General features: G+C 51.1%; 8 protein-coding genes across 8 annotated transcripts; 3 read left to right on the top strand and 5 right to left on the bottom strand.

Annotated features, from left to right (window-relative positions):
• Positions 1-93: 93 nt before the first annotated feature.
• PV05_06949 (uncharacterized protein) lies at positions 94-1,524 on the bottom strand (the record flags this gene model as incomplete). Its single annotated transcript, XM_013459730.1, has 3 exons — positions 94-596; positions 664-1,244; positions 1,304-1,524. The coding sequence occupies 3 exons, from the start codon at positions 1,522-1,524 to the stop codon at positions 94-96; spliced, it is 1,305 nt and encodes a 434-aa protein (XP_013315184.1).
• A 756-nt stretch (positions 1,525-2,280) lies between these two features.
• PV05_06948 (uncharacterized protein) lies at positions 2,281-2,613 on the top strand (the record flags this gene model as incomplete). The annotated part of the gene is made up of 2 exons (XM_013459729.1): positions 2,281-2,420; positions 2,475-2,613. The coding sequence occupies 2 exons, from the start codon at positions 2,281-2,283 to the stop codon at positions 2,611-2,613; spliced, it is 279 nt and encodes a 92-aa protein (XP_013315183.1).
• Positions 2,614-5,888: 3,275 nt separating this feature from the next.
• Positions 5,889-10,420, bottom strand: PV05_06947 (uncharacterized protein). Its single transcript, XM_013459728.1, has 7 exons — positions 9,881-10,420; positions 9,616-9,814; positions 9,295-9,546; positions 9,137-9,237; positions 8,724-9,067; positions 8,003-8,669; positions 5,889-7,916 (listed from the first exon to the last, which is right to left on the bottom strand). The coding sequence occupies exons 1-7, from the start codon at positions 10,291-10,293 to the stop codon at positions 6,272-6,274; spliced, it is 3,621 nt and encodes a 1,206-aa protein (XP_013315182.1). The 5' UTR covers positions 10,294-10,420; the 3' UTR covers positions 5,889-6,271.
• A 440-nt stretch (positions 10,421-10,860) lies between these two features.
• PV05_06946 (uncharacterized protein) lies at positions 10,861-12,892 on the top strand (the record flags this gene model as incomplete). Its single annotated transcript, XM_013459727.1, has 5 exons — positions 10,861-11,227; positions 11,280-12,326; positions 12,389-12,488; positions 12,548-12,608; positions 12,657-12,892. 5 exons carry the CDS (start codon positions 10,861-10,863, stop codon positions 12,786-12,788), a joined length of 1,707 nt encoding a protein of 568 aa, XP_013315181.1. The 3' UTR covers positions 12,789-12,892.
• A 2,965-nt stretch (positions 12,893-15,857) lies between these two features.
• PV05_06945 (uncharacterized protein) lies at positions 15,858-17,198 on the bottom strand (the record flags this gene model as incomplete). Its single annotated transcript, XM_013459726.1, has 1 exon — positions 15,858-17,198. The coding sequence occupies one exon, from the start codon at positions 17,196-17,198 to the stop codon at positions 15,858-15,860; it is 1,341 nt and encodes a 446-aa protein (XP_013315180.1).
• An 864-nt stretch (positions 17,199-18,062) lies between these two features.
• PV05_06944 (uncharacterized protein) lies at positions 18,063-18,872 on the bottom strand (the record flags this gene model as incomplete). The annotated part of the gene is made up of 2 exons (XM_013459725.1): positions 18,063-18,768; positions 18,814-18,872. 2 exons carry the CDS (start codon positions 18,870-18,872, stop codon positions 18,063-18,065), a joined length of 765 nt encoding a protein of 254 aa, XP_013315179.1.
• Positions 18,873-19,217: 345 nt separating this feature from the next.
• On the bottom strand, positions 19,218-21,609 carry PV05_06943 (uncharacterized protein; the record flags this gene model as incomplete). The annotated part of the gene is made up of 2 exons (XM_013459724.1): positions 19,218-21,345; positions 21,551-21,609. 2 exons carry the CDS (start codon positions 21,607-21,609, stop codon positions 19,218-19,220), a joined length of 2,187 nt encoding a protein of 728 aa, XP_013315178.1.
• A 610-nt stretch (positions 21,610-22,219) lies between these two features.
• PV05_06942 (uncharacterized protein) lies at positions 22,220-26,590 on the top strand. Its single transcript, XM_013459723.1, has one exon. The coding sequence runs from the start codon at positions 22,623-22,625 to the stop codon at positions 26,055-26,057; it is 3,435 nt and encodes a 1,144-aa protein (XP_013315177.1). The 5' UTR covers positions 22,220-22,622; the 3' UTR covers positions 26,058-26,590.
• Positions 26,591-26,696: the final 106 nt, after the last annotated feature.

The raw sequence follows: 26,696 nt of genomic DNA, 5'->3' as shown, positions 1-26,696 counted from the left end.
TGCTTCCACGATTCGCAGTGCCCTCCAACGTGGCAGTCTGTCCGTGTGTCTCGCAAATATATGAGGTCAATTCGAACTCGGAAGAGGATAGTATCACTCTTGAAACCAAGGGTGCTTCAACAGTTCCTCCGCAGTCGGTCTTTGCATTGGCTCATACTTCAGAATACTTCGAAGGAGTGACGTAATGACTCCTGCCTCCGCATCATCAATATCGTTCGGCTTATGCTCCTCGAATCGCACCTCCAAAGGGTCATCGATATAGGGTTCGTCTTGATCGTCAGGACGTGGGCCCAGCCTTTGCCGCCCAGGGCCGAAATAGGTTTTAGCTCGCGGCCACTTTTCCTGAAGCCAGGTATCTGGAAGGGGCTCTAGGATGTCGTTCATCTGGAGAAGATGTTCATCATCGGTCGTCTTTCGGTCGTCTTCAAAGAGCACCATAACGGAAAATAATGGAACTCCTGTCAGCAGTTCAAAGATGAGACAGCCAAAACTCCAGATGTCAATACTTGAATCGATCTTTCCACCCAAAATCAACTCTGGAGATCTAAGGGCAGTGGGGATGACGGTTGAATCGGGAGGTTCTTGAGCCCAAAATGCTATACAAAAATTAGCCTTCCGAAATATTCAAAAAACAAAAAAAAAGCAGACAAAGAAAGTCCTTACCAGCGCCGAAATCTGATATCTTAACTTGCATCTCTTGACCAAGTTTGGCGTATTTGATAAGTGACTGGCCTAGAAATAGGTAACGAGGAGCCCATTTATCCTCTAGCCCGTCAAGTCGTCGAACGGCCTCAGGTGCGGGATTTCTTCCTTGACCTGACAGATCTTGTCGTAAGTCCCCTTCACTCAGTTGATCAATATTTGAAATGGTAGAAAGGAGATTCCCAGGCTGCAAATCAGCGTGAACAATGCCGTTCTTATGCAGAAACTTAAGCCCAAGCAACGTATGTTTTAGAATCCGCCTCGCTATAAGCTTCGGATAGGGAATGTTAACTTTCCACTCTTCCAAAGGTGTGAGTTCTTCCGCCAAAGAAGCAACGGTAGGTCCCATGGGCTCAGTCACTAGGCAGAGATGAGCGCCATTAGGTCCCAAGTGTTGGAATGTATCCAGGTTAATCAGAATGTACTGAGTTAGCGGATCTTTCGAGCGGCACTCGTTGATTCTCTTTAGAATCGAGAGCTCAGTTTTAGCTTTAAGAGAAGCCTGAGCACCTATCACCTTTAAAGCCACATAACGTGAGTTCCTACAAGCAACATTAGAATTAGTGTTCTCCAACTCTCGAGGTCATCGGTCGTCACCGACATTGTGTCTCTTGCCAGCCAGACGGTTGAAAATGAACCATAGCCTAGTTTTCGGATGACCCGGTACTGTCCATCCTTGAAAGTGTCACCCAAGTTAACGGGATGGAACCCGCCAGGTCGATATGTCTCTGCCCATTCACTTGGATAGCCAGTGTCGTGGAATCGCCATTCGTTTTCGCATTGCGGCAAAGTTGCCGAAGGGGTTGACGGCATCGAGGTCATTGTCTGGGTACGAAGGTGGCCGGAAATGCTGCAAAGATATTAGATGAAGCATCCAGCCGAAAGGAAAGTCCACCTTCGGATGTAATATATCAATCATCCGAAAACCTGGTCAGCTTTAAGAAGTGAGAAAAATTGCCAGGCGAGCAAAGCTGGATATATGTACCAGCCAATCGTAGTAGAAGTGCTCGGCCCTACTCCTTGTTGCCCGCACCGGTACCTAGGCGGCGGCAGTTTTTCCCGTCCTTCTGCACAGCACGATGCTCATTGGTCCTTGTCCAACTTCTATTATTAGGTAGAAATATAGGGCATATCCCGGTGCCTAACCGCCCTGAGGCTAAATTCGAATAACTTGAAACAGCTATCAGGTCACAATACGGGGCAAGGCCTATCGCTGCTGTTATTGTACAGCGAAATGAGAGTAGGTGAGACATCGTCGCGGTCGCCTTGTAGGCTGAATTTGCATTTGCAGAACTTTTTTGAACTTCTCGCGCGGTTGCGGTGTCAAATCAATGGGTGCAGTCCAAGTCTATTGAACAACCACTATTATCGTTTTTCATTAGACACCCTACCTCAGACCACAGCGCCAGGAAGGGCCGCGCATCAGACCTTTCGATAGTCTATAAGAACCTTAGATACCTCTTCAGAGTGCCGCATCTACAAAGAAAGGGCGAATCAAGACTTTTCTGTTAATCGAACTTGAGTAATTCCAAGCGAGTCATACTTTGCTGTTAATTTTTGTCTCCTGTGTTGTTTATCATGCCTGCGAATCCGAATCTAACAGTGGAATGGGGGAACGCCACGCTGTACAGGAATAAGCCTGATGCCAGGGCATATATCGTCGACCTCGTCAAAACTTATGGCGACACACCCAGTAGTGCTGCCAAAGCAATTATTCTGTAAGACGATGTCGGACTATTGCTAGTCGAAAACCAGGTGCTAATCAATGAAAGGACCGGACCACATAGTAGCAGATCAGATCCCAGGCCACACATAACTGTCCGGTACTTGGACCGAAGAAATCAGCCACTCCCCAAACCCACCCATATTCATCTACCCAGAGATGTCCCGGACTACGTTACAAAGAAGTAAAGGGAACCTTGGGTATCTTGAGCTATCCGAGGAATGCTTGCATTGATCTGTCTGTCGTTCTATGACTTTACTATACCGTGCTCTCTGGACGAGGGCTTGCTACATGTACAATAGTGTCCTCTGTGCTTCATTCTGTTGCAACTGGCAAGATAAACTAGATCCTACTGTCGTTGATCCGTATATGGGGTGGTCAATTTTCATTGCTTACTCATTGGTCTCTCCTGCTGCTCCCGTTCTCTGCACTCTACCTCATTGCGTTATCTTGCCGTACCTTGGCCATGTTAACAACTGTCATGTCATTGTCGCCCTCGGATAGGCCGAGAAGTTTTACACAACAACGGAACTCCGCCATATCGTACAATCCTAGCCTGTTTCCCCTGTCTTAAGCGTGGACTCTCGTTTCAGGATATTCCAGGCCATTCAATCTGTTGCAGAGCTCGGAGATCATTTGTTTAGATGTTTGCAACTTGCTCTCATATACTCCGATTGTTGAATTAATTGTATGTCGAAGAAGTACTTCGACAGAGGCTCTAATATCCACATTGTTTGACCTTAACACTTCTAGTACAGATGTGCTCAGGTCAACGTCATCATCAGCCATGCCTTTCTGCGCTATTGAACCTCCGTGGCGTGGGTGACATATCAAGCGACCTCAGGAACGTTTCTCGAGAAGTGTCACCATTGGAGTTCGGGGTTGGCAAGTGAAGAGGTGCAATCCTCTCCTTGCCTGCGGAAGGTTGGCCTGGCGGTGTTGCAAGCATCGAAGGCCGAGGGATTGATTCATTGTTGACAGACACAACCTTTGTGGGGGTTCGGGGAACTTGTGGGTTATGTGAGGTGCTTTTCTCTCTGGCAGCAGGTTCATCCCTTTCCCAAAGAAAGAATCGGCACTGGTCCTGGAAAGATCGCGGGCATCACAAGACTTGATTGTGCCGGTTAGCTGTTGCGAAGGGGCGGATGAGAGTGACACACATGTTTGCCCTTTCGTAGCATCCTTCTGAGATGTCAGCCGTTTCGCGGGCAAATCACAGCGGCAGAACGACTCCCCATCTCTGAACTGGCCGTCTTGGACCATGGCGGTTTGGAGAGGCTGTGGGTATATCTTTGGATTATGTTTCTACTGAGAATTTTCCAAGCGACCTGTGAGTAGGTTTTGGAAAAAGCGCAGTAAGACGACGGGGCAGCCTGCGCAGGGGTATATAAGGTAGATCCCAGCCTGGAAAGGAAGTTTCTGATTGTCGATGTCCGAGCAAGAATGTCATTACTGTAGCTAGAGCATGTGATAAACCTAGAACTCGAAATTATGTGGCAAACGACTATTGGTGTATTTCATAACCGGTGTGATAAAGAATGCTTCGTCCGCTGGTTCATGCAATGAGAACTGACTAAAGTACCCCTCTGCAAGAATAGTGCTTCGCTGGACGAATCACCTAAGTTATCACAATTTCGTTCTCCACAGTGTCTGATGGATTGTCATATGACTCCTACCTGATCAATGCCATATCTGAGCTCCTCCTCCTCCGTCCGCCTTTCACTTCACACGCGATTGAGCCCGAGAAATGGCGCGGCAGAACCAGGCCCTAATCAGCGCCGAGGAGAATGAATTCGTCTGCATGTCATGTGACGAGCGTGAATTTGATACCGAAGAAGCATTGCTTCAGCATTGTCGAAACGCGCGATGTCATAAAAGCGAATGGTGCGAAAGGTGTCAATGGCTGTTTATCTCTTCAAAGGCATACGAGCAACATATCCGTGACTCGCATAATCATTGGGTCTGTTCAAAATGCAGCGTCGACGAGCCTGAAGAAACCGACCTTCGAACTCATATGGGAACCAAGCACTCGTTCTGCTACGACTGTCAATCAGACTTTGCCAATTTAGGGAAGCATCGCGTTCAGCGGCATAATCGATGCTCAATATGCAACGAAGAATTCCAGAATGAAAATGAACTCTTAATGGTACGTTGGCAGGAAAGGTATCTCGTAGCGAGACGTACTTTACTAACACTTGCAAAGCACGCGAAATTCCACGCTCCTCGTCTGGAGAAGTGCTTTGGTTGCGACCGCAATTTCAAAAGCCCCTCCGGAATTCTCATCCACCTCGAGTCGACGCGCTGTGATTCAGAAGTTACGCAAATCGAGATTGATCGATGGGCTTTCGAGTGCCACCAAAGCTACGTCTATACTAATGGCTGGAACGAAGAGCTCAGATACCGGTGTCCCAGCTGCGATTACAGCTTCCCAAAAGTCAGTGGATTGCTTCAACACATCGAGACTGAGGCATGTGCTGCAACTTATAGTGGCATACTAGAGAAATTGAGGAGATACATTAAGCAGCGGGTTCAGAATGCATCAGAATGACAATGTGAATGAGGCTGGCCAGTTACGAGTGCACAGTTAACCCCTCTTGGAAGTTTTTGTGAGCCCTTCGGTCCTCTTCTGTAGACGTGCCTAGTACGACAGGCTTAAACTCAGCTTCTTCGCCACATGAGTGCAGACTGCGCAGTAGTACATAATTTTTGAGGTACTGTTCGTATCAAAATGCCACGTCACTCAAACCAATCTCTTCCGCTGTGATTGCCATCGCAATGGTAGAAGTAACTCGAGGACATGATGCCAACATAGCGGGAAATTACCCCCTCTAAGAACATCTGGTTCCGTCTCGACAACTCTATTTGAGGCTTAATCGCCCTTCTCCCCGCAAACTAGTTCGACAGTCTTCTAGTAGACAAAAAGAGTAGGAAATTGATCTCAGAGGCAGGCACTCGGCGAGATGGTCCCGTCGAAGAATTTCTCGACTGAGAGAATCCTGATGTTGACAGGCAGCAATACTGAAGGTATTACCCTCTATTCCAGAGATCCCACCGCTAGTTAGACGTCGTACATCTTGCAGCATTAGGAATGCTATCCGTTCCCCTTCACGCGTTCATGCCTCCACTGGACTTGGAATGGTTCTTCCGCGTCATCAGAAGCGCGCCATTCAGGAATGGCTGCATGGAGGACGATTGAGCAATGGAATTTCAAGGCAGAAATGCGAGGTCACCAGCTGGCGTTCTGCATCTTCACGTACAACTCTCTCACCTCACTCGAATAATGGCATTTTACGAAGATTCTTGTGCAAGGTTACGCTGGATCTACTGTTATCGGCTCTGTACACACGGGGAGGACAGGCTCAAAAACAGCGTATGAGAGACCATGGCTTCTACAACATTTTGACATAGGGACAGCAGTTCGAACAGCTCAGCGAGTCTGAATCTGCTTGTAACACTACTGTAATGCTGTTTGTACAGTACGTAAAGCTCAAGATCCACTTGAGCCTACCCTTAGAACGGTTTTGAAACCCTGCTGTTCCAACTCATGAACCTCGACTATCACGATGTATCCTTCAATATTGGACCAAAATTCATCCTCCTAGCTCCCGACCGACTCTTTCTCCACCTGGCTACGGTGGACGTCTGACGTAATACCGTTGATCCTTCTCAGATGTTTCTGCTACGATAGTGTGAATAGCAGCCTTGGACTCCTCCACATCCCGTGATACATTCAGCAGCAGTGAAGCTGTCATCCCAATGTACAGCATAAGTAATGGGGAGGACGCTAAAGAAGTTGCCGTGTTCAAGTCCATAATTAGACCGATACGTTCAACGGATCTGTCCCTCTTAGTTCCTGGATTTCCCCCTTCCCCTCATCCTGCCCTTTCCTTTTTTTTCCTTTCTAGACAGGCCTCTGTTCTGAAAGTTAAGGCGGAGCGTGATTTCAGGCTGGCTGACTTGCAGATGGATGCGAGACCCATTTTTCGCGGAGCGGCAAGGGTCTTCTTGATCTCGAGCTGTCTCATTCTCTGGCGAGATTTCTGAAGCTGGGCTCCGTGATGTCTCCGTGTATGACTTCGAGCAACTACTAGACAGATCGCGGCTGGCATTGAACAACGTTGCTCCGCTCAATTCGCTGGCCGTGTCGTCCGGCGAAGGGGTGGGTGTCGGTGTGGGCGTTGGCGAAGGTGAGGGCGAGGGCGAAGGCGAGCATAAATACTGACCAAACATGGCGTCGACATCGACGTCTCCTGGCTCGAGGGAATCGATCGCGTCATTAGGGGTTGCGCAATAGGATGGGAGTAAATCACAGTCGAGGTCAGCACATTTGTCGCCGCTGAACGCCAGAGCATCCTCCGCTGTTCGAACGTCCACTTTGTTTGCTCCCGTGGGCAGAAGATTTCCCGCCTTCAGATCTAGCCACTGACCTACTGCAGGGCGAGGCTCTAGGACTGTTTGCATCGTGGCAGCGTCCGGCACCTTGCTGACTGTGATACCAATCATTTGCTGGGATCCCGCCGACGAGGGAGTTGGAGCCGTCGCATCCGTGACCGCCCAGCTCGGCAGGATTGGCAGCTCGACGGGCCATAGCGCTTCCACCGCCTCTGACGTGCAAGGTTCCGATCCCGGTGGACTGTGACTGGTCGAACTGTACTTGCGTTCAGAGGAGGGGTCGGAAGTCCCAAGTGCCATCGGCGAGGCGGAATTCGTCATCTCCAGATCGGAAAGACTTCGGTCGATCGGTAGGTCTGGGCGTGGGCCGCTGCAGGAGTCGATGGAAGTATTTGCCTCACTCAGCTGCGGGTCGGTTGAGGACAGCTGAGCGTCGAAGTACTTTTTCAGGGAGACAGCAGGGTCGGTGGTCTCGGAATTGGACATCGCTACGGCTTCCTCGACAAAGTCGGATTGGCCGTGATTACGCTCTGGAAAGTCAGAAGAGTAGACGGACTCGCTGAAGGCGTTGAAGCTATCCTCGGCTTTCGACCGCGGTCGATTGGGACGGCAACGTCGCTTGTTTGTGCTGGCTTTGGTCCGCTTATAACAGTGGGTGTCTTGGGCGTGATATTGGAGATCTACGACGGTGTCGAAGGAGAGGGCGCATCGCGGGTCAGGACACGGCATCGCCTTTACCTCGTCCGATAGAGCGAGCCCGTCCTTCTTCTCGAGCCCGTCAAAATGTCTGTCCAGATGCTGCTGCCAGGGCAGCTTTTTCGTGAACTGCCGGAACCGCTCGTCGGGCGGGAGAAGCGTGCTGAACAGGCAGAAAGGGCAGTGACCAGCTGCGGCCAAGGTTTGACGGAAGATCAGGGGATTCCACTGGACTGGGAGTGACTCGAGGTCGTTCAGATGGCGCCGGCAATGCTCGCGCCAGCCCTCCTTGCCAGTGATCCATTCGTCACAGTGGAAGCACAGCTCGGCAGAGCCGTGTCTGGCTGCGAGACTGGCTTCATGGCATCGATAAATGTGATCCCATCGGGCCGCGAGACGGAGGCTGTCGAAGTTAACATAGTCAGCTAGGCGCCGTTCGCGGAACGGGAATCGAAGAAATCCCCGGGGGAGGTTAGAGGAGTCACCCACCTTTCCATCTCTACCGCGCACGCCGATACGGGGCAACGGCCGCTCTCTGGACGCAGACTCGGGCGGTAGGCCACCTTGGGGTTCTCTTGACACAGGGTAATCATATCTTGGAGAGCCGCCCGCCCCTCGGGGCTCCGGAGAGGCACGTCGAGAAAAAGAGAGGAGGCCAGACGGTCACGAGGCGGATCCAGCCGCCGGACGCGGCTGAAGAAGCTGGGTAACGATGCGACAGGCGAGGCCTCGGTTTTGGTGTCCTGGTTGACCTTCCGGGGTTGGATCTTCTGCCACCTGCTGAGTTCTTCCGACACCATCTGGCGTTTCTGCCAGTACAGTTCCTCCCGGCGGGTCCGTTCTCGCTGACAATCGTGCCCGACTGGAAGGCGTCGGATTCTTTCTCCGAGGGACTCGATCTCCTCGTTGAGTGCGAGAAAGTCGGCGCGCTCCTTCAGATTCGCCTCCACTTTGGCCGGCAGCGATTGCAGCATCTGCGGGTGGTGCTGCAGCGAGAGGCCCCGGAAGCCCTCGAGGTAGATAGTGCGGCGCGCTTTTCCCCAGTAGCTGGATTGCCCGTCGACGGTGCTGATTTGAGGCATGTACGAGCCGAAGAAGGTGTCGGAATTTTCGTGGCCGGCAAACTTCATCCTCTCGGCGATCGAGTAGCCGTTGTCTGCGCCCGAAGTCAGCACTTTCCGTTCCAGCGGCCTCGTTGAGCAGAACCTACCGTCGGCCTTAACCAGGACCTCCCTCCTAAAATCGTGAACCCGGATATTTTCTTCATACCCGGCTCGATGGCCCAAGCCGACCAGCCCAGTGCTGAAGGAAACTGCAGGTTGAATCTTTCCCGTCGGGCCCTCGGGGGACATAGTTCGGAAAAAGGGCACCTGGTGCAGCTCTTTCCGAATTCGAAGATGGTGTAAGGACCCATCGACCGGGGGCGGGATCGCCTCGATTTCCTCGAAGGTGAGGTAATCTTGGAAGGCGTCATCGGCGAGGGCGACGGCCAGTAGAGGCAGGACCGGGTTCGCGTATAGCGGCTGCATATCCTCGTACATGCCATGCTGTGGCCTGGTGGAAGTTCAATGTCAGAAGGATGCCCGTTGAAAGCGAAGCAAAGGAAGTTTTTGGTCGATTGACCTTTTGTGTGGCTTATTGGTGAAGCCTTTCGCGTCGCGCGTGGCCCGCACGGCGAGTTCCGCCTCTCCTTTCTCATTCTTGAAGACGACGAAGACGATATCCTACGTCCGAATGGTCAGTACAGGCCCATCCCAGTTTAGATGGCACGGTGTTCTTACCTTATATAGTAACCCTCGTCCGGAGCCGCGGCGCATGTTGGATTCGAAGATTTCTCCCACCCTCGACGGCGTGTAAACGAAGAGGGTACAAGCCGCGTGGTTCTGAACCAGGCTTCTCGGATGTGTATACTGGTGCCAATCCTTTTGCCACTCATGTTTAATCAGAACGATAAAATGGGGCACCGTCATAAAATGCGGCTGCCGTCGTTCGGTTGAGAGGTTATACCTTTTCTTCAACACCGTTTCGATGTACTAATACGAAATTTCAGCTTCGTCGACAGAAACGGAAGTGAAGTGGGATAGAAGAGAGAGGATACGAACATAGTACACCGACTCCGACACCTCGTGGGGGATCTTTCGGTTGGCAGGTCGTCGCTTCCAAGCGGCGCCAAAGTCGGTCCACTTTTGCTTCATGTAGCACAGACTCAGGCCAGTCTTGCTCCCCTTTACAATACCCTCCATGAAATGCTTCGCAGACCGTAAATCGTAGGGGGTAACACCAGGATTCCGCCTTGCATACCTATATACCAAAGTCCACCTTTGTTAGTAAAGCCCAGCACGACCCCGGGTGGGGCGAAGAACTTACTCGTCCCAGAGGACGGTCATTCGATCGTAGTTCAGCTCAGTCCCAGATTCAATAGGTTTGCTGACCGGATCGCCATTCACATCGGCGTTCGCAATCGGCTCCCAGCCGTTCTCCTCCGCTTCATCAAAGACTTCCGCCGCGGTTTTCTTTCTCTTCGGCATTGGGAAGCAGCGAGCAGGGCGGGCAGCGCCCAAGGAAAGACGAGCGCCGAGAGGAAAGGAAAAGCAGACGACTGGGGATGGAGGGGCAAAGTACGACGAAACGCCAGTAAGGTGCGTTAAGGTAGTCAGAAGACTGGATAGAAGGAGTGATTCACACGATAAGCAGAGGGAGGGCAGGGGAAAATGTGAGGACAGACAGAGGGAGAGGGAAAGGAATAGAGGACAGTGAAAGGGAAAGAAGAAGGGCAACATTGGCCTGTCCTGCGGTGCAGAACGGGGGGATTCAGTTGACCCCGTCCAGCAACGTAGCAGGGCATGCTCTCAGAGATCCCACCTTTCATCAGAGCCGAAACGGGCCCTCATAGATGTGATCGGGTAAAGTTACCACAAGGCTGGATGTGCACGACGTTGGCGCCTGTGAGACTGGAGCCCAAACGGGAGCCTCACCGGCACGTGAGGGAGTACGGCAGGAGCGGGCCAGAGCCGTGAGGGAGCAGAAGGGAGTGAAGGGGGAGGACGAAAGAGACGAAGGGAGTGGAAGAGAGCGGACGAGGGAGCGATTCGACTAAATAGTCGTTAGCGGGAGAGCAAAGCAGCGAGTGATGAGTCAGCGAAAGAGTCGAGGGCGACGAGTGTTCGGGGATTATATATATATATATATATATATATCTGTGCGGTGAGTAGCTCCAAGACCTCGCTTTCTATACTCACGATCTTCAGGTTTTCCCTGAGAGACAGCTGGCATAAGAAGAGCGATTCTGAAGTCAGACTAATATTCGCATGGTATCTTCCAACGGGTGTTGGTGATTCAAGATAAACATGAGCACATATTCGAGCATTGGCCTCTTCCTCTGGGCCTTTGCGTACACCTTGTCTCTTTACCATCCAGGAACGGTCTACACGAGCGCCAGTCCTGTTGCTGGAACGCAAGCGAGCTTCGACTGGAACAAAGTAAGTACTATCCTGGAGGACGTGATCAACAACCGACCCTTGTGTACTAACTCACGCCAGCTGACTCCATCAACATCCTTGAACTGGACATCATGCTTTGAGAACTACACATGCACGAGACTTCAAGTCCCTCTCGACTACAAGGACCCGTCCGTCGGAAGCACCTCCATAGCATTCATCAAGTTGGCCGCTCAGAACAACTCCGACACAGCTCCTAACATTCTGATAAACCAAGGTATACCTGCATGAAAGAGCAGACAATGTCCCACAGGCTAAAGTCTCTACAGGTGGCCCAGGAGGGTCGGGAGTTGATTTTCTTCTATCGACAGGGTCGCAGCTGGTCGAAGTTTTCGGACCCAACTACAACATCGTTGGCTTCGACCCACGGGGAGTCAACAACAGCGGACCTGTCGTGGACTGCTTTCCCAACGACCCTGATGCAAGAGCCGCATACAAGGACCTGTTCTTCACTGTGACGGCCAATTCGTCTTCAACCTCCCTCGATCAGCAGTTCTACTCCGCCGACCTCTTCGGACAATGGTGCAGTACGACGTTCCAGAAGAATGCCAGTGGTGAATATGTGAGCACACCGGCAGTCGCCACAGACATGCTTTCATATGCCAAAGCCGAGCAGAAAGCGGCCGGGAAGCCCGAAGAGGAAGCCAAAGTGTGGTACTATGCACTCAGCTATGGGACCGTGCTGGGTTCGACTTTCGCTGCCCTTTATCCTCAGAACGTGGGACGCATGGTGCTCGACGGAGTCTTGGACGGCCAGGATTACTTCAATGGCGCGTGGAAGTCGAGTCTTTACCAGTCGGACCAAGCTCTTGGTACTTTTTCGACATACTGCCATCTTGCAGGTCCGAAGAACTGTTCGTTTTGGGGCCCGTCACCGCAGAACATCACCGCACGGTTGGACGACATTTTGTCCACGCTCCAGAGCCATCCTGTGCCTGTGACGGGTCTCGATGGCCAAAGCGAACCGGGACTTGCAACGTACACAGATCTGAAACAGCTGCTGCTGTGGACCGTGTACGCTCCTGTCCAAAGATTCCCCCTTCTTGCGGATGCTCTCGTTGCTCTCGAGAACGGGGACGGCTCCCAGGTGATGAGTGGCCTCGAAAACGTCGTCGAAGCCAAGGATGTCGAAAGCATTGTCAAGTGCGTTGACGGCTATCGTGCAACCGATTTGTCTACTCTGAGAGCGTACCAGGATTATGTCGGCGTCCTCGAGAATCAGAGCCACTATTTTGGGGATGCATGGCCGACAAATTCCAACAATGTCCTCTGCAGATCTTTGAACCTTACCACGTCCAAGACGCGGAGCTTTTCTGGTACGTTGTGGTGATCGTGTTTGATAGGGAAATACTTCAAGATTGCTCACGAACAAAAGCAGGCTTTTCGCACCCGACCACATACAACACTTCCTTTCCCATTCTATACGTCGCCAGCACAATTGACCCTGTCACACCGACTTCCCGGAATCCTCCCAGAGGGTAAGTACCAGTCATTGGAAAAGTAAGACGACCTTGAAATCTGAATACTGACTTCCCAGGGCCTACAAAATGTCTCAATATTTTCCTGGGTCGGTTATCCTGATGCAGGAATCAGTTGGCGTACGTATTCACCATTCGCTGATGAACGCCGTCTAACAGGTAGACCAGCATACTGCCAGCATAAGCATATCAGAATGCCTCGCGGGAAACATTGTGTCGTATCTCTCTGGAACCTTGCCCAAAGTCAACACGACTTGCCATGGAGCCCCAGTCCCGTTCCAGGATACCATATCAGGGTAGTAAATGGCAGGTTAACTGCATGAGGACTTGTCTTCGGGCGCGAGCTTTGCTTGAAGCAGCCGGAACTGGAGCAGACGCTGTTGGTGATGGACGCGTCCCAGTTGGACGGCTATTGCGGCGTGGTGACCACCACTCATCATATCTACCTGAGTCGAATATCTCCTCTTGATCATAGCTCCTTGACTGCGATAGTTTTGAATTGACGGCCAATCATCCTTAAGAAAAGTGTCTGGTCTCAACATTGATCACTTCGGACCCGACCTCGTCTCGCTTTCCCAGCACGGCACCATTGACATGCCACCAGGGTCTGTTATCATCTCAAACGGATTGTGACAGGTGAATATAATTTCGCAGCCTCGTTGATTCGGTCCAGAAACCGCTGATCTAGAACCGTCTCACGAGGAGAGATCATCTCAAGCAAGCCAACGCGCCTGGAAAAGTCGTTTCCACGTTCGAGCAACAGGAAATACGCTCTCTCCAAGAAATGAGACATCTCCATGAGGACAGCAGAAACGACAACAGAAGGCTTGACTTTAAATATTGCCGAGCTGCTACCCGGTACGTCGAAATGGATTCTCACTAGAGTCTCAGGGTTCAGTATCAGATCTTGGCCGCCCGGGGCTTGCAGTCGTGTGACATGGCATTCTTGACTTCGTTCGTCCAGCTTGACAGTCGCGCGGAAAATCCAACTGGTGACATGCAAAAAATACGTCTCTCCCAGGATGATCTGGTGCGATTTTGCGCAATCCAATATCAAACGGCACAGCGCCACAACGCTGCCATCGGCTCGCTCAACAGCAAAACGAGCGCGGGAATGATTCTTGACCGGCTCCCAGTCGTCAAAACCTACCACGCTTCTGATCTTACTCACGCTAGCTCATGACCATGACGGAAAGTGTATTAGTCGCTCCTGGCGCTCTTCGCAGTTGGACTCACCAGTCCAATACAAGTTCTTGGCAAAGTAGAGGTCATTGGGTAGCGGTTTAGGGGCAAAGCCGTTCTGAAAGGGCATGAATGGTATGCCCCATATGCTCGCGCCTTCAGTCTTTGCTAGAATCTCACGAAAGGCATTCAGTGCATCCGAAGGAAACGTTAAGCTCCTTTTCGTATACTCCAGTAAATGATGATCGTAAGAAATGGCGACATTGCAGTAAAAATATGCCTTGGAGGACTCGACAGTCAGATTCGAATAATGCAGGACCTAGAGTCTGATGGGAAAGTATAGGAAGGTCCGGGAGCGGATGTCGAAAACTCTCAGCCTGATAGCTAGAGGTGTCGGCATAGTAGACTTGATCTGGTGTGAAAAACAAACATCGGCTTGACAAGACTGCTTCCTGGTAAGTCCAGCCTCGGGTCGCCCAGACCGATTGTGACAACCAGTATGATATATGCGGGGGCGTTAACACGAAAACTCTGCCATGGTGATTGAATTTGGTCTGGAAGTTGCGCGGCTTCGACACTCCGTACAAGCCAGAATGTGCGGAATCTTTTGGGCCCGGATTGGCAGCAACGATTGGTGACATAGGCTGCTTCATATATTGAATTCATGTTCGCGATATGGACATGCCTTTCGTTGCCTTCCTGAGGGATACGATATCTGTCCACCCAAAGATAGCGCTGGCCGAGGCGCTTGGTCGCATACATCGCATCTTTGACTGTTTGTGGAGCATTGATCAGCGTCTCCCCCCTATGAGCCAGCCCTGACTTCCCCCAAACGTAGCTGAGCGCCAGATACTTCATCGAAGGGTCATGTTGCACACCACTTGGTCCTCACAATCAATGACTCGGCACTGAAAATCTGACGTAATCGGTACTTGCGATTGGCACTTTTGTTCGAGCCATTTATGCATCAGACAGAAATCCGCCTCGTGCTGGTTGACCTCGACGCATGGGAATGGGACTGTCCGAATGCCGTTCTCAGGTAGTCTCGAGTCTTGCACAGAAACGAAGCCTCTCAACGTGGATTTGTGGAATTCCCTGTACTCCAAAGGGCCGGTCGATCTGCCCCGTGCCGTTGCAAGAAAGAAAGTCGGTCGGTAATTGTGGTTTTCGAGAAGACTGGTAGTCCCTATACTCAGGAACGCTCTGAAATGCCAGCCACGGAAACGTGCTTCATCACCCAGCTAATCCTGAACTAAAGATTCCAAGGAGCTCGGACCATCTTCCGGTAGAGATTCTGTGTCGCCTAGGTCAACCTTGAATAAGGATCTAGCCATATCACAGAAGGCACAATTTGGTGTGAAAAACATTCGGTGAGATGAGACAGGTCGATCATCATAAAAGAGATACCCTGCTTCGATGAGAGAGAAGATATTGTCGAGGTCAACTCGAGCACAGGCGGCGCAGAGCGTATCGGAGCGTAGCGGCCTTCTGTCTAATGAGAGGGAGATGGTATCATCGTTCACGGCCCTGGATCTTTCGCGATCTCGTCGTGGGGGCGTTGATTCGCGAGATAGAGTAAGCTCGTTATTCTCGGTGAACTCAATGTAGTTGCGTTTCATTTCGGCTGTATGTGGGCTCTTATCGAGCTATAGGAATATCCAGACTCACGTCTTAAGTAATACTAGAGGCCTGTATCACTGAGGTAGCACCGGGATCTTCTCGTCGCGACGATAAAAGTCCGGATGGGAAGAAAAGATTTTCGCAACTGGATGGAGGAAAGCATTGCACGGAGCCAGAGGTGACCTGATAACTGAGATCTGTGGTGACGGAACTCGCTGTTTGCGAGTTGCAAAAGGGCTCCCTTAGGGCAGTGTCGACAGCCTGATTCAACCTGGCTGTGAGGCTGAGCAATGAGCCGATCAGAGGTTGCCACAAGCCATGAATATGCCCGTTGGCGATGATCTAATCCAGATCTTGCCTACGGCTTTGTGGACTTTGTGTCATGAGCCAAAAGGTCCCGGTACCCGTGACTGGAATTTTGTGTAGTGGACCGAGTAGCTCCCAAGCTGGTAGAAGGGAAGTTTGCGCAAAGATAAGTATGATAGATTGAGAGACCGCCTGATAAGGTAGACTAGGTCATAAACGGCCGTCACTGGAATTGGCCCTACCATTTGCATTCATCCCAGCTCACAGCTCCTTTTTCAAGAAGTGTTCTGGCCGGTGGTCTGTTTCGAAGTCAATATGAACATATGCCCTCTCAACATCCGGAAGCCTTTCCAGCTTCATCTGCAGCTCCTCTGCTATATCATGACAGACGCGCAGAGTCTCCTCGGGATCCATGACCACATCCACCTCAACAACGAGTCGAGGACCCGAATGCCACGCCCGCACCGTGTCAATCTGCCGGATCCGATCACTGTGCGTCATGCTCACATACGTAATAAGCTGCTGTGTCTCAGTGTCGGCCGTGATACCAATCAAGAGCTGGAACTCCGAGTACGCCGTTTGCAGCCACAGAACCGATATAAGGACTGAGAGCACAATCGCACCGGCCGGATCCAGCCACCACCGCAACTTACTACCACCAACGGAAGTAAGCACACCGAAGCCATTGATGAAAAGATCGTTGCGGTGATCTTCCCACAAGATGCGAACCTGGGAGTACTGGTTCCTCAAGGCCCAGCAATACAAGAATAAGCCCAACTTGGTGCAGAAAGCCACTGTGACAGCAATCACCGAGGGAAGATGAAAATTCTTAGTAGTGCTGTCGTTTCCGCGGACGAGTTCCTGAACGGAAAACGCAATCAGAATAAAACTGACGGATGTCATAAGGAAGCAAAAAACAATATTGCCAGCTGTTTCAATGCGTGATCTTCCGGCCGGGAACTTTCGTGCATCGACTTTCTTCACCGCCTTATTCGATACGATCAGCGTGACATTGGACATGGGATCGAAGATTGCATCGGCCATGGTCGTGAAGAGCGACAAGGATCGTGATGATATGGCACCGTAAAGCTGTAGAACAGCCAGGATAATGTTGGCCACGAAACTACCATATACAGCAATTTGATAGCGTAGGTTGTTCGCAGTATGTGTGTCTCTTGCTTCCCTGACATGCTCGTCCACTGGCTTCAAGAGCCTCTGTATCTGTTCGTTTTGCGATTCATAAAATTCTGTGATCTTTGACTGTGGGGACCGGCCTGTGATGACCAGAGGGTTGCAGGCATTACGTTTGCGAGCCGTGTTCGCGGTGATGTGGTCAAGCTCGGACCTAGTCTTCAGGCGCCGGGAAAGGTCTAGAGGGTCTGTGGAGGAGGCGTGAAAGGGAGACTGGCTCTCGGTGTCGAAGGTAGAGGGAGTCCGGTGGCGGGAGACCATGTCCTCGCCCTGGATGGCGGATGTCTTCGCCTCACCATGGAGCAGTTTGGCGGTGGGGACCAGATGGTGAGGAATGTCAGGAATCCGATGCTGAGGGTTCTGCGTGAGCTCCATGAAGCGCTCTGAGGTAGGAGTTGGAGGGTTGTCCATTGTAGAACAGGTGCACAGTATGGAATAGCTGGATATTAGTGGAATTGAGGTAGAGGCGGTGTACTTCAGTCTTGTGACGATGTCATCGGCGCTCCGGTATGATCAAAACAGATGTCAGAATCATTAAAACTACGATGATGAGGACGATGCTATTATGGAGTATAAAACTGGATTGATCGTATCGCCCAAGAATGCAGGCAACCATGTGGGTTGCTCACAGTTGTTGCAGCCCTGTGCTTCTTCCCATTGTCGACATCAGCCAAGCGTGCCAAGCCAGCTCGCCAGCAGGATACGGCGAAGCATAGACGTGGCAGCATAAAATCATACAACCGACGCCTCTACGTGTCACCTTAGCGCCAGACCTACTAGATAGTATCGTGAGTGAATGAATATACATAGTTTATTTATATATTAAAGTCATCAATTTGTTGTCACCTTTCAAATGGGTGCAATGCCTAGTTGGCTGGCTCGTGAGAATTCGTCCGAAGCCAGACCCAAGCCCAGGATCAAAAGAGTAAGAAGTTACTCTCCACCATTAGGTGGTTGAATTAGAGCAAGAATTTGCTCTGCCTCGGTTGGCTGTGATCTTCCCGTACTATCTAACTTGCGGTCGATGTCGATAGGAGTTAGATGTCGAAAGATATATCATTCTTTGGAACATCATCTTTTTTGCTGCTTAGGAAAGGCATACTCCGTACATTTAGACGTAAAAGTGACTACTTATCGTGGTACATCCACGTCTCCTCTGTACGGAAGAGAAGCCTCACACTGACATGGGTTTCGCGACCATGGCTCCCGCCGCATGTGAAGGCCATGGAGACATTACTTCTGGGATGAATGCAGGAACATTGTATTTTGACGTTCCTACTTTAATCCTCCCGCCAAGAGTATACTCTGTCCAGTAAGATATCCTGTCTTGCATAGCATGGTCACAACGTTTGCACATTCTTGTGGAGTGCCCAGCCTACCCACAGGTATGTTTCTGACATCTCCAGGAGTCCCTTCAAGAAACTTGGCATTGGGAATCATACCAGTCTCTCCAATCATCGCAGGTGCCACATCGTTGACCGTAATACCATCTTTACCCAGCTTCGAAGCCAAGTTCTTGACCATCCCGAGGAGACCTGCTTTGGAGGCCGCGTAATGGCAGCCGTTGACGCCACCCCCATAGCCAGCGATGGACGAAATCATGACGATGCGTCCCCATCCTTGTTGAGCCATATAAGGAACGGCCAATTTGGCAAGGATGAAAGGTGCCCGCAGATTGATCTGAATTGTATAGTCCCACTCTTCGTACGTAATGTCACCGATCTGCGGTATTCTCTTTCCATAGCCAGCGTTGGCAATCAGAATATCCGGACCGTGACCATGCTGTGCCTCAATCTCCTTGTATAGGTCCTCCATCTGTTGTGTCGATGCCATATCTGCTTGATGTGTTGAGATGATCTGATCGGAAGGAGAGGATTGTAGTTCGGAGAGTAGCGTGTCGACGCTTGCCTTGTTCTTGGAGTACGTCAACGCCAGATGGCACCCTTGTTTGTACAGGTCTCGGGCGCATCCTGCACCGATACTGCACCTGTCAGTCGCATACTCTCCTGACAGAGATTCGACTTACCCTCCGGATGCACCAGTAATCAGGGCTAATCGCCCCCTGATCTCGTTATCAACAGACATGGTTGACGAAGAAGAAGCACTAGTCGGTCGTCGTGATGGTCGAGTACTATGCGACTGTAGTTGGGACAGTCTCTGATTTGTGTGTGACACCGTACCAGACGACATCCGCGTATTCATGGATCTGTTCCAAAGACACCACCCATGGTGTTGCTTACGGTTGCGACAGCGGAAACTGCGCCGCGGTTGGTGGATAATGCGGGGAAGCCAAGTGCTTTCGTCGGCTATTGACAATCGCCGACAATTGCAATGCTGAGATACCGTCTTCACGTAAGCCGGCGGGCAGAAGAGCAAGGAAAATATGCTGTACTGTGTAGGTGTCGAGACGGTTCCAAAAGCACTTTGCGCTTAGAAAAACAAATTTCCGGTCCAGTCCCAATTCATGCCGTTGTTTGGCTGCTGCCATTGCATTCCTTGGGTCGGTGGCATAAACGAAGGCGGAGGATCAAAGCCCGCCATAGGTGCGAGTAGGTTGACGCCGTTGCCTGAGAGTTGATCACCAGATACATAATCGCCCACAGCCTCGAGATCGAGCCAGGAGAAATCGTTTGCCGGGCTGTAAAGGACATATCCTTGCGCATCGACTCGAACACTGCCGCTAGAAGACAGTTGAGTGTCGGACGCTGCGGGCGACTGGACTGGCTGTTGCACTTGGATCCCACCTTTGGGGGGCTTCACCCACAACAGCTCCAATAGTCGGGCATAGCGCGAGCCTGGATCCTGTGCAGAGACCGAAGCCCTTTTGAGTACATCCATGGCTTGAATGACCAAGTGACGAACCTGACGTTCTTCTATCTCCGTCATCACGCCGAATGACCTCGCCTTGTACAGAAAAACGGCCGAATAAATGCAGTATAGATAATACCGTAGCGGCATATAACGCAAGTACTTGCCAGGGTCGATCTGTGTACTCAGCAGAGTCAGGTAGGCCTTCGCTGCGGCAACACTAGCCCAGATGAAGCGTGCATCAGGCATGGCCCCAACATTACTGAACGCTTTGCGAAGATGATCCCGTAACGAGTGCGCTTCAGTCTTGGGCTTGTTTGCAATCGCTTGAGATATTGCAGCTTGGAAGACAAAAGCATTTGTGTAGAGGCACAAGTACTCGTATGACAACTGGAGGGTGACCTTGATGTGTGGTGAGCATTCCAGCTTTCCCCATGTGGTATTCCAACGGGCAATGGCGTTTCGGAAATCGTCCACATATTTGACATAATCCCCCATGAGCATCATCTGGCCACTTGTCCTCATGCCCGAGTAGAGAACATCGTGCACGTTGGAATACAGCTGAGTGAGGTCAAGGGTGGCTTGCATGATTTTGGCATAGTCCTCGTCACCTGGACTGAACGGCTGGAGTGACGGAAAGTCTTGAGAAGAGAGCCCAGTCATGGGTCCGGGTCCCCGAGACCAAAAAGCCTTGCCAATCCTTACTGAAATGAGACGGTCTGAGACATAGCAATTGGCCCATGCGAGACGTTTGCGGCCGTCGATTCTGGCTTCCTCGGCGGATTCTTGTCGAAAAGCAGTCCTGTCCAGGCCGAGAAAGTACCCTGTACGAAGAGCGATACCGACGTGCATCCATGCGCTTCGGTCCTCCTCCCCTCGCCCTATGGCTACGATACGATTGCGCAGCCCTTGGGGTTCCCATTCGGCGAGGAGAAGCAGCGCTTCAACAGCTTCGACGTCGCAATCATGCCCAGCAGCAATCCCTGATATCAGGTCATGCATGTATCTGGAACAACATACATGCACATTCGGCTGCTCAACCAGATCTTTGGATGCGATGGTGAGGACCGCGGTCAACAGATGCTTGTCGTTGGTAGCGAATATATCCAATTGCGCCGGGTCGAAATACTTCCGTGGCACCAGAGGAAGATATGCATGATAATGCTCCGCGTAACGTCTGACCAGCATCTGAATGAGCTCGGGAGCGAGATAGCCTTCTCTTACCAAGCGGTAGGTAGAAATACCGGCATGGATACCATTGATTGAACCGCGAGGCTCTAGTCCGGGACCGTCTCGCGTTTTCTGATTTGAGGTATTTCCATCCTTGTACATTCCAGAGGTTGCTTGTAGGTGGTCAGCCTCTCGGTTGGCCACATCTTTCAATAGCTGCCATGCATCTGACGGATTCCTGGGTATTGTATGCCCTAGGGTACTGTCGGCGGTGGACGCCGAGTCATCGTCTTCTGCCAGGTTACCGGAGGGGATCCCATCTTGCGACACTCTAGCAGCTGCTGCCTGAGGAGTATCTTGGGTAGGAGAAGATTGAAGGAACGAGTCGGACTGAGGTCCTGCTGTGATTTCGAGCAGAGGTGTCAAGGCAGGAGGATGGGATAAGCCTGCGGAGGTTGTATTGGAGAGATTCTTCTTCCTCACCCGACTACCACCACGGTTGGATGTGCCTAGGACACATTCGCGGTTTTCTCTTTTGCATCGACCACACGGAGGTTGACCGCCTGAAGCGTCTCTGTAGCTGCCAGTCAGTGATCATGGCGAAGCATTTCGAAATTGCCGACTCGCGGCTATTGCAGTGAATAGCCGGGCTTGGGGGAGAATGCTCGAGGAAGGAAATGTGAGGCGACTGGACAACTTGGGGTCCACCAACCCATGCGACAGCGGAAGCGCAGTGAACGCAGTCTGTGGGAGATGTGAAACCGAACTTGATCGAGTCAACTTACAGGTCACAGCGACTTTTGCGAGCACGGCAGAAGATGCAGGCTCTTGAGACGCGCTTCATGGGCGCAGAAGGACTCGGGTCTGCCATGAGTTGATGGGTGATGGGGTGGAGGAATTGCTTGCAGGTATGGAGTATGGAGAACCAGTTAGCCGCAGGTCCTTTTTCATGGAGCCGACAATTCGTCCCGGCCAGGGTGCAGTTTCGGGCTGACTGACTTAGGCTTGGTGCTCATTTGTTTGTGCCTACAGTTGTCCATAACACTCTCCCCTCCACCTGTCCTTACCTAAATCATCACCTACCACCTACTGTACACAGTACCAGGGATATGTGCCTCTCATGGAGCACTCGTATCTCGCTGTTCTACTGTGGTATTGTGAATATGCTCCTAGCAACAACATGACAAAGGTGTCGACATAATAGTAGGCAACATTGAGACACCGCTACAACAACGGCCGAATAACGCTGAAGAGACCAGAAGCATTTGTGATTGCTCTCGCTCTGACGGCTTCCCAAGCCTGGTTTGGATCTGGATCAAGTTGTGGAGGAAATTGCATATCCGTACAAGCCACATGTGGCTTTCCGTCATTGACGCGCTTCTCACGCGTCACCCCCAGAAATTGAAAGTGAGATGGATCATAAAGAGAGGCATCCGAGGCTACTTGCAGGATAATGAAATACATCTGAGCAGTGTTGATTGTCTTGAGCCGCCTGTAATGCCATTGTCAAGACCATTATCGTGTGAGATGTCGGCCTTCTCTACTTTTCATGCTGCTCACCGAGTGAATCAACAAAATTTTCTGTCTTCACCCCGGATTCTTGTAGATTTACTTGCCACCCTTCTGCCACTCCACTCTTTCAATTGTCTCTACAATCAGCCTCATCCTGCGCCCTGAACCCTGCCACCGCCTCACCTCAGTCGATCCTTATTTGCTCATGGCTTCTCATTCTGCCTGACCTTTTCACTGACAAGCATTCACACGCCGCTGCCTTGCAGCCCTGTGTTTGCCTGACCTGCCAGCCTCTCCCACCCTCCGGTCACCACTTCATCCCTCTCCTCCTTTTACTCCTTCAACATGGCCGAAGATACCGACCCTGCTCTCATCGGCGACATCGAAGACATTCGAGACGATATTGCTTTTAGAGAAGGCCTTATCGCAAGTCTCGAAGAGATGGGTGCTGATGAGGCTGAGAATGACATTCAAGAACATCGAGCCCAAATCAGATCCCAGAAAAAGCGTCTCCGTGCTCTTCAGCCAGCTTTAGCTTCACAAACCAACAACAACAACAACCCGACGGCTAGCCGAGACATGCAAAGAATGAGTATGGCGCCCGTGACCGACCGACCGGGGAGCAGCCATTCTTGGGCTTCAGAAGACCAATTACCTCATCGCGGCCACGACCACTTCAGTCGAAAGCGTCAGAGAGGTGACTTTGGATCTGACGAAGATCTGAACGAGAGTTCTTACAAATCACGTCGAACTACCCCGAGTTCTGTCTTGACAGCTGCGCCCTCGCCTGCAGACTCCAATGGCAGCTTGGACAGCCTCCCCGAGTTCAACTCTCTATTCAGTTCAACGGAGGAAGCCAAACGTGCCCGAGAGTTCTGGTCACAGCACGAAGAACGCAAGAGACAAGAAGAAGCAGATGCAGAGCTTGCAAGAAAGCTATCTCAACAATGGAGTCAAGATGATACCGGCGGGGCTACTCAGGAGTCGAGTTTTGCTCGCCCTTCCGAATACACTCAGCGCTTCCTCACAACTGATGGCACAATTAATCGACGCCGAGCTACATCCTCAATCGACAACGGAGAAAGTTCTTCCAGCTCAACCAACCAGGCCTCTACCCCGATGTCTCGACTTCAAGCCGCTTCCCACCATACGCAGTCCCAGCCATGTACTCCAGCATTTCGCAAATTGGTCAAGGATGAGTTTACACCAACCATTCCCCATCGTATCGTCGGGCCTCAACCATCTGGGCATCTGGCTTCACCGGTCATGCCAGGAAGCTTCCCAGGATCACAGCCCCTTGTCAGTACCGGCGGAGCATCAGTCTACGACCTGACATCGTACAACAGTAGTACTTCAGCCTTGGGTACTTCGACACACCCGTACGATCTCACAAAATCCTATGGCGGCTCTTCCTCTCTCCAATCCTTTCGCCCCTTTGGTGCCTCTTTGATGGCTGATCCTTACGCCCATCTGCGCGATCAGTTCACCGATCCAACCAAGACGAAAGAGGAAATTGAGGAGCTGCTCAAGCATATCAGACCTGACGAGGAATTCTCGTCAGAGCAAGTGTCTGACCAACCCGGAGCCCTTAGTGCTATTATGATGCCGCATCAAATGTATGGCTTGACCTGGATGCAGAAGATGGAGGAAGGGACCAACAAAGGCGGAATTCTGGCCGACGACATGGGATTGGGCAAGACTATTCAGAGCATTGCCTTGATACTCAGCCGGCCCCCTGCCGAAAACCAACATCGACCAACCCTTGTAGTCGCCCCTGTGGCTTTGATGCACCAATGGAAGCGCGAGCTCGAAAAGATGGTCAAACCTCGACATCAGCTTAATGTTTTTGTCCTCCATGGGCAGACGAGAACAACCACTTGGTCTGCTCTAAGAGCCTATGATGTTGTCCTTACCACATATGGTCTGCTAGCGTCAGAGCTGAAAAGAAAAGCGGCCTGGGAAGAGAAATTGAAGCTCGTGCCTGATGCTCGCGAGGAGTGTCCAGTCCTGGGTGAGCGTTCTCACTTCCACCGCGTCATCTTGGACGAAGCCCAGAACATCAAGAATCACCGTGCCAAGCAGGCTTTGGCCGCTTGTCGTATCAAGGCCGATCATCGCTGGGCTTTGACTGGCACTCCGATGCAAAACAACGTCGAGGAAATGTTCAGCTTGGTCAAATTCTGTCGCATCCGCCCATACTGTGAGTGGGAACGCTTTAGAAAGGATATCTCTGGCCCGCTTAAAGCTCGTTGGGGAGACAGCAAGGACAAAGGGATGAGGACTCTTCAGGCCTTACTTCGAGCGATCCTGTTACGACGGACTAAACAGTCCAAGATTGATGGTCAACCGATACTCCAGCTGCCCGATAAGAATACGACTGAAGAGCGTGTCACCTTCAACGAGGATGAGTTGACCTTCTACAAAGCACTTGAGGCCAAAGCGCAGATTCAAATCAACAAATACATCCAGAAAGGTAGCATGGGCCAAAATTACTCTCATGCACTTGTGTTGCTGTTGCGACTTCGACAAGCTTGTTGTCACCCTCACCTTGTTACCCAGAGCAAGGACTTCATTCAGGCGGCAGGCAATCTTGACACAAATGATCTCATCACCAATGCAGTTCAACTCGATCAGAAGGTTGTTCATCGCCTAAAAGAGGTCAACTCCTTTGAGTGTCCCATTTGCATGGATGTCGACGAGAATCCAGCTCTTTTCCCTTGTGGTCATACGTTGTGCAGTGACTGTCTTAGTCGCTTAGTGGATCAAGCAACGAATGATACAGAAGGACCGCCGAAATGTCCTCATTGTCGAGCTCACATTGATGCGAACAAGATCACGGATGTTGTCAGTTTCCATCGAGTACATTGTCCTGATCGAGAGGGTGTGGAACCCCTTGGGCAAGATAATGGGTTTGATTTTGACTCCGACAGCGACTCTGAAGATGATGATGACGACGACTCAGATGCGGGCCAGGATCTCAACGGCTTCATCGTACCTGACGATTTTGAAGACTTGTCCGACTTCGACTCCAAGGGCAAGAAACCAGCCAAGCGAGCCACACGCAAGAAACGATCTAAACCCCAGGACATGATGAAGTCTCGCGATGCGTTCAAGTCACTTGCTCAATTACGCAAAGAAGGGCTACGAAACAAACACGCCAAACGCAAATACCTGAGACGGCTTCGAAAGAACTTTGTGACTTCGGCCAAAATTGATCGGACTATGCAGCTACTAGAAGAAATCAAGAGTCGAGGTGAGAACGAGAAGACCATCATCTTTTCCACCTTCACCTCGTTTCTTGACCTGCTCGAGGTTCCTCTATCCGATCACATAGGGTTCCGTCACTATGTACGATATGATGGATCGATGTCGTCAGTCGACCGGAACAACGCTGTGCTCGAGTTTACCGACAATGTCAATTGCACTGTCATCCTTGTTAGTCTCAAGGCTGGCAACTCAGGACTCAACTTGACCGCGGCGAACCACGTCGTTATGCTGGATCCCTTCTGGAATCCGTTCGTGGAATATCAAGCAGCAGACCGTTGTTACAGAATCGGACAGAAGCGAGAAGTGACTGTTCACCGGGTACTTATAGGTGAACCGGATGAAGCTGCGCCTGACCCTGAATCGAAAGGTTTCACTGTTGAAGATCGCATTCTGGCGCTACAGGAGAGAAAACGTCGACTGGTTGAGACTGCCCTTGACGAAACAGCTGGAAGAGATGTGGCAAGACTTGGTGTGAGAGAGTTGGGCTATTTGTTCGGGCTCAACCAGTTATGATTAAGAATTACTAATACAGAAAGGCGGTCGTGGTTGCAGTGCGAGAAGGAAAACTCGACACCTCAATGCTGCGAAGTCATTGGTAGACCATATTCTTGCTGTGGACCGGTCTCCAGAGCGAGAATATGGTCTCCCGAAGACCTCGACGTGTTGAAATCGAAATCACCAGGGCATCAGCACTCTGCTTGAAGCATGATTGCTGTCACCCCTTCACCCTCGAGCTGAGAGCATCAACAGTACGGGCTACGATTCTCTAACACCATGAATTACGTGTACAACATTATGATACCCCGATAGATCGAGATATTGCTCCCGACGAGCTTACCCCTGAGGAGTTGTGTTTTCCCCCGGACTGTTTATTTCGTCTCTTCGCATCCGTTCAGAATGTCGCTTTATGGCTGCAGAACATAAAGCCGCTGTCACATGAGCTTGAAAGAAACAATGAGCTCAAGTATCTCAGACTCGAAAAGCATGTTTACGACCCAGAACCATCACAACAGATGGCAGGTCCACAGATAATTGCAATACAAGTTGTACACATTCCCCTTTTTTTGCCTTTCTTGTTGCACGTGCTTTGACAAACAAAGATTTGCAGGTGTTATTTATGCGCATTGAAAGATTCGATGCTTGCCGACTATC

The sequence above is a fragment of the Exophiala xenobiotica genome, assembly GCF_000835505.1.
Source record: "Exophiala xenobiotica strain CBS 118157 unplaced genomic scaffold supercont1.4, whole genome shotgun sequence".
Classification (NCBI taxonomy): Eukaryota; Fungi; Ascomycota; class Eurotiomycetes; order Chaetothyriales; family Herpotrichiellaceae; genus Exophiala; species Exophiala xenobiotica.
The sequence above is the reverse complement of the archived record's forward strand: the minus strand, read 5'-3'. Positions and strand labels throughout refer to the sequence as shown.

Excerpts from the sequence above, each read along its gene's own strand:
- PV05_06947 (XM_013459728.1), bottom strand. The coding sequence starts at position 10,293 with ATGTTGCCCTTCTTCTTTCCCTTTCACTGTCCTCTATTCCTTTCCCTC. Across the intron at positions 9,547-9,615 it reads TGTCGGAGTCGGTGTACTAT|TACATCGAAACGGTGTTGAA; the intron begins GTTCGTATCCTC and ends ATTTCGTATTAG. Across the intron at positions 9,068-9,136 it reads ACCAATAAGCCACACAAAAG|GCCACAGCATGGCATGTACG; the intron begins GTCAATCGACCA and ends AACTTCCACCAG.
- PV05_06942 (XM_013459723.1), top strand. The coding sequence starts at position 22,623 with ATGGCCGAAGATACCGACCCTGCTCTCATCGGCGACATCGAAGACATT.